The sequence below is a fragment of the Papaver somniferum genome, chromosome 3 (genome assembly GCF_003573695.1).
Source record: "Papaver somniferum cultivar HN1 chromosome 3, ASM357369v1, whole genome shotgun sequence".
In the NCBI taxonomy this organism is placed as follows: domain Eukaryota; kingdom Viridiplantae; phylum Streptophyta; class Magnoliopsida; order Ranunculales; family Papaveraceae; genus Papaver; species Papaver somniferum.
In genome coordinates, this window is record NC_039360.1 from 161,477,677 (window position 1) to 161,484,145 (window position 6,469).

The window sequence follows — 6,469 nt, forward strand, 5'->3', positions numbered from 1 at the left end:
CAGAAACAACAGTATAAGATTCATGCATATGAGAAGCAAGATGGTAATGGATTTTACATATTGAAGAAAAAGGGTTAAGAGTAACTCCCTGAAAAACCACATCACAACGATCCTTCCATAATATCCATGCTCCAATCATCAGAGTATAATGCCATTTATCATCCTTAGTTTGAATATACTGAGAAAACCAACTTGTTACCCATTCTGATACAGAACTATTTTGATATTTATACCTCTCCAGACTGTCCTGGCATGCCTGCATTCAAGAAGGATATGTTCAATTGTTTCTTCACTGTAGCCAAAAATATCACAGTTAACTTCAAGGCTGTTGTTGTAAACCGCTCTTTTGTATTTAGAGGAATGAAGGCCTCTTATGCATTTCCATGCAAAGAGTTTAATCCTTTGTGCAGCTTTGCATTTCCAGAGTGTCTTCCATACTTTCCTCTCTATTGTTCTGCCTTCTACCTGGACATCACTATCATTATAAGACAACATTTTGTAAGTGCTTTTTACAGAGAAAACTCCATCCTTTACAGGCATCCAAATCATGATGTCTTCTTTGTTGTTGTCTATATATAGAGCTTGGATTTTAAGAGTTGTGTCAGCTTCAAGTAAGAAACTAATTAGTTGAGTGTTCCACTGAGCTGTTCCAGGTACCATCAACTCTTCCACAGTTTCATAAAATCCGTAATGATCATTTTGAGGAGAAAGAGGTTATAAAACTTGCAAGTTTTACTCTTATTGTTGGGATAGGTTGATTTCTGGATTCTTAGATTAGACATTCATCATAAAATCTACCGTTTAAGATTGGCATCACTCCACTTCTTAGATTAGACATTCATCATAAAATCCACCGTTTAAGCTTAGCATCATTCCACAAGAGTATACAAGCCGGTTGCATGCAAGTTTCAGTCATAGAGATTTCACCGTGGGTGAATCACTTTTGCCTTGGCTTATTTACCCCAGAGGCGTAGACACTAGTGTCTACTACTGTGGGCTGTACGTGGAGATTCGATCGGGTTGAGCCATCACTTGTCACATGGGACTATGGGTCTGCTCTCTTCTCAGGTAGGTCCCACCTGTATCTAACAACCTTTCCCTTCACCACGTGTCCAGAAAATACAAAGCCTTAAATCTGCTGGTCGGTAGTACAAAGAAAAAGAGTATGTTGTGTTTGTGGCCTCCGATTTCAACCATCAAGAGAAAAACTTGGATATAGAACGAGTTGTCTGATCTAGACCGCCGATGTCTCGTAAATTATACTCCCTCCGTTCCGATTTACTTACGTTGTAGAGTTTTTTTAGGGAGATTAAGAAATATTAGAGAAAGTAAAATTTTTACAATTTTATCCATATTTATTCTTTCTTAATGATTTAAATGATCTAGATTTTAGTTTCTAGATTCTAGTGAAAGTTATCAATTCCATGATAATTTATTTAGGATATACTACCAAATTCTCAACACAATAAATATTAGAATAGATTTAAAAAGTGGAATACTGAATACAACAACAATTAATGATACTGTGTGATTACAAAGCAAGGACAAATCAGTGAAATTATTGGAAAAATATTAAAACTATCATCTATTTTGATTTTTCTGTTGTGATTTTTTACCGATTACTATATCAGGTTACCATCGAAATTCCAAGGTTAGCAATGAACAATGCCATACATGAGAAGAACAAAAGTCTGGTTTGGAGATTGTGCAGGTTCCAAATTAACAGTGGGCAATTAAATATTTACTACCAGTATTCAAGGAATTAGGTGACAATTAGGTAGTGATATTTTTGAAATTAAAATCTACAAAAGAAAATCTTTAAAATTTTGAATTTTGATGCAAGTCCAAGTGGAGAGGTACAAACACTGAGAAAACGTCATCAGAAAGCAATAATTGAAAGGCCACCCACTAACCAATACCCATATCTAGAACAAAGTGACAAGGCATTCAGTCTCTATATAAACCCCCTCTATGCCTTGTACCAAAACACAAACTCATCAGCTTTCTTTCTATCCATCTCCTTTAGTAACACTCCTCCATTGTTATAGGCTTACTTTGCTTTGAGATTTACAGAGTGAAAACTAAGAAAATGGCAGCAGTGTTCAAGTTGGTATGTGTTCTTCTTGCTTTCATGGTTGTGTCTGCACCATATGCAGCTGAAGGTGCACTAACATGTGGCCAGGTAGCTAGCAAGATGACACCATGTCTTGGCTTCTTATTGGGTAATCCTATGTCACCTGGTTGTTGCCCAGGAGTCAAGGGTCTTCTTGCCATGGCTAAAAGCACTCCTGACCGTCAAGCTGCTTGCAATTGCTTGAAGGGTGCGGCCAAGTCTATGTCTGGTATTAATATGGCTAAGGCTGCTGCACTCCCCAAACAATGTGGAGTTAACATCCCTTACCAAATCAGCCCTGCCACTGATTGCGCCAAGTAAGTTTTGTTTTTGCATTTTTATTTGTTTCAGTCCCTTTTAGCATACCAATAATAAAGTCGCCGGAACTTAGCTTTGCTAATCTTTTTCTACTTATCATGCGTTGCTGCAGGGTTAAGTAAATTATCCCATTGGAGGATATGCCAGCATGTAGGATTCGAAGAATGAAGAATAAGATGGATGTCTGGGTGATGAAGTAGTAGAAGTCTCAAGGGTGTTTTATGGCAACACTTATGGCGATCGAGCTTTGTTAGCTTTAGCATCCCCTACTGTTGTTTTTGTGATGTTGTTGTTATTGCTTTTAGTAGTGTAGAAGTAGCAGTTGCTGTTGAGTTTAGCATATCATCATGTAATCAGATGAAATCATGATTATTTAACTTATGTTAATTTCAGCCTCCTACTTTCAATCAATGAAAATGCTAAGTTTTTATGTTATGACCCATCTTCTTCTGTTTTCATTGTATTTTCATTCATTAGTTTTTTCAGCATGTGAACACTGCCATATGGACCAGTACCACCATTATATGGGTCGTGGTCGTGTTCGATACCGTACCCAATCCTGTTTGGTACGGTTGCCTGTATATTGATCTGATTAATCAGTCCCCAGGGGGAGACCCCCCACTGGAGCACGAAAATTTACCACGGTCTTGACTTGGATATGGTCATCGAAAGAATGCCATTTGATTTTCAAATACAGCGTTATAAATTTGGCTAAAATGTCTTACTGAGTCTGTATCCGGATTGAAAATGAAAGAAAGTAACATTTACTGATTATTAAAGGTGGGAGATGACATTAACTGATAGACACAATAACAACGACGTCACAAGGACAACGATACATAGCTAGGCATTGAATTAATGATAGCTAAATAAAGCTCAGCAGTGAACCATAGCTAATTACTAAGTTTAGTGCATTTGAAACCTCCCTAAATTGGGGCCTATGCCACTTAATTGGGGCCTATAACTACGTGATAAAATAGTGTCATTAGGAAGTAATGTGAAGAAATCCCATATCCATAATTTTTGTTAATACCTAATATGCCCTTATTAGATTAGTGATGATTAATTAAATTAATTTTGCTAAATTAATAAGTGTTTTCGTGGGATTATAATGTTTGGATTAGAGTAGAAATTCATTTTTCTTTTTTAAGGTTTGGAGGGAAAGAAGTAGAGGGAAAAAAGGAAAAACTAGGGTTTTTGATTTTCTTAGCAAAAATGAAAGAATATACTGATGATGAAGACTCTAGTAGTGATGAAGAAGGGGGTGCATCAGATTATCATGATTTCGATCCTACCGAATTGGATAATTTGTTGAATGAAGAAGATAAAGTGAACCAAAGAATGCTTGAGGATATTATTCAAGCACAAGAACAATTTCGTCGGGAGGAAGAAGATGATAATGCTTCTAATAAACAATTATGAGTTGTAACGATCTACAAACAAGTATTTGCATGTCCCAATCGCCCAAAAAGGGAAAAAATTTCAAAACTTTAACCCATAATAGGTTTATTCGATAGCATGACATAAACCGATTCTGGGTAAAATCCCCAAATTGGGTACATGAATCGGGGTTTGTTCATCACCATATAACTCGATTGTAGTAAATTTTTTGTCGCGATTGGTACGTGACCAGAATCGGTTTTTGTTGGTGATGTTAATAACCCGATTCCTTCACTTAAATAATCACGTAGAAAACACAAAGTTGACAATCGGTTTATTTTAGTGTATATGTAATCCGATTTTAAAGTTCCAGCAGAAATGTGAACAATAATCGGGTTATATGGCACTAGAAGTGAACTGATTTCTGGACTTTAAAATTTTTTCGACAATTCCTAATCGGTGTTTATAGTTGCACATATAAACCGTTTGTTGGGAATCGGTTTAATTGACTGTAACATATAAACCGATTTTGAATCATCAACTTGTTGATATTTGTTGTAGATTGTTGTGGCGTTTAAAGAAGATCAACCCGAAGTCGTATCTCTGCTGGGTCTTGATACCTCTGCCCACTATTTCACCGATTTGGAATGGGAAGATAGAAACGATGCAAAGCAATGGTTTATAGACAAGGGAATAGATATCAAATGCGCATTAGTTTTAGGCCGTCATTCAAGTCAACACCGTTTGGAAATTGTTTGTGAGAGAGGTGGAAAGCGAGAAAGTCACTGGGCAAAGGAAAGATTGTACGTGAAGAAGACTGTTAGAGCATTGCTCGGTCGAACTCGCATGCGTTGCTATCTCAAGCATGTTTGTCAATGTTAGTGATCAAAACTATAAGTCTTGATTTCTAGTTTATTATAGCCAAGTCTCGGACTAGGATAAAAAGTGTAGTTCAGCTCAAGGACTTCATGGTGATTCATCGTACAAGCAGAAGAACTACTCAAGGAACCGGTGGAATTTCTCGACAAAAAGGTATGTGAAGACTTGAACTTATCTATCACTCGAAAGTCTATCTACTCTTTCTCCTACTCTTTGAGATAAGAAGTTGTATGCTATATATATATAGACTTGGATTATACACACTTGGTATTTTGAGCCAAGTATACCTCGCCTATCTATATCTCTAAATATATGTTGGTAAGATTTTCACTTCGACCAATTTTATCTTTACCTAGTGACGAAAGTCATTATATGTTTCAATCACTTTGAAAATTGCTTTGACGAGAAATGGTGTAACAACTATATAACGTCCTCTAAGAATGTTTCAATGATTGAAATGAGAGTTTAGATTACATAAACAATGGTGGACATAAGCATTGTTGTGGAAACACGTTTATGTATAAGTCATATTCCTTGAACCAAAGTTTGTGAACTTTGTTGATCAAGAGAAAACGGAAGAATGGCTTTTCCAAGTCCGCGAACACAGTTCACGAAATGCCGAATTTCTCATCCCGAGAAATTCTGTTGGAGTTGACGAAATAGTTGCGTTCGCGAACCCAGTCCGTGAACCGACGAAGTTCTCATACCCGAGAATTTCTGCTGGAGTTTGTAAAATCTTCCCGGTTGCTTAAGTCCGCGAACCTAGTCTGCGAACTTGAGAAGCTTATATATCTGAAGATGATTTGTGAACTTAAACTTAAAAAGACTAAGGAATGCAGTTTCCAAACCGTGGCTATAAAAGTTCATGAACCGATTCAAGTGAATCAAATCATCTTTGCTTCAATTTTTTCTTGTGTAGTACATAAGATTTCTTTGCAATTGAACAACTCTCTAACTAGTTCATTTGAAGTCATTTGAACTAGTCATGGTGAAGAAGAACATGGTTGATATGAAATGCTCATATGGCTAACCTTTTGGTTAACTATTGTTGAACCAACAAGTGCATACGTTTCGGTACGGTTAACAAACCTAGAAGCGTGCTTTGTCAAGTGTGTGTAACAAGATAAGTTTTCGATCTAACGGTTGAGAAATATTAGCTTGAATCTAAATCAGGTTTTCATCTAACGGTGGATATTGTTTGCTTTGTGACCAAGGCAAAACCCTGATTTGAAAGACTATATAAATGAGACATCTAATATTGTGCAAAACTAATCCCCACACCTTACGTGTGATACTAGTTTGTATCTAGAGTCGATTCTCCTTTAACCTTTGGTTTTCTTCTACTAAAATCAGGTTATCGACTTAAAGACTTCATTGGGATTGTGAAGCCAGACCGATACTACTTTTATCGTAGTTGTGTGATCTGATCTTGCATCTTCTATCGTACAAGTACAATGATATTGATTGGCTTGATATTTATATCTCCGATAGGCAAGATATAAAAAGTAGTCACAAACATCTTCGTCTCATTGTTTGTGATTCCGCAACATCTTGTTTCGATCCCATACGATTAAGATTGTTGTGAGGTGATTGATAAATGTAGGTTGTTCTTCGGGAATATAAGAATGGATTATCAATTTGTTCCTGATAACTTTGATTATTATCAAAAGACGGAACAAAACCTTTAGGGCTTATCTGCGGGAGACAGATTGATCCTTTGATATACGTGTCTGTGTCAGACAGATTTGTTTATTGTCAAAGCCTGCGATTTTGGGTCGT

General features: G+C 36.6%; 1 protein-coding gene across 1 annotated transcript; it reads left to right on the top strand.

Annotated features, from left to right (window-relative positions):
* Positions 1-1,976: 1,976 nt before the first annotated feature.
* Positions 1,977-2,866, top strand: LOC113357851 (non-specific lipid-transfer protein-like). Its single transcript, XM_026601338.1, has 2 exons — positions 1,977-2,430; positions 2,544-2,866. Exons 1-2 carry the CDS (start codon positions 2,090-2,092, stop codon positions 2,551-2,553), a joined length of 351 nt encoding a protein of 116 aa, XP_026457123.1. The 5' UTR covers positions 1,977-2,089; the 3' UTR covers positions 2,554-2,866.
* The last annotated feature ends 3,603 nt before the right edge of the window (positions 2,867-6,469 follow it).

Bases quoted from the DNA above. Each gene is read 5' to 3' on its own strand.
- LOC113357851 (XM_026601338.1), top strand. From the start codon at position 2,090: ATGGCAGCAGTGTTCAAGTTGGTATGTGTTCTTCTTGCTTTCATGGTT.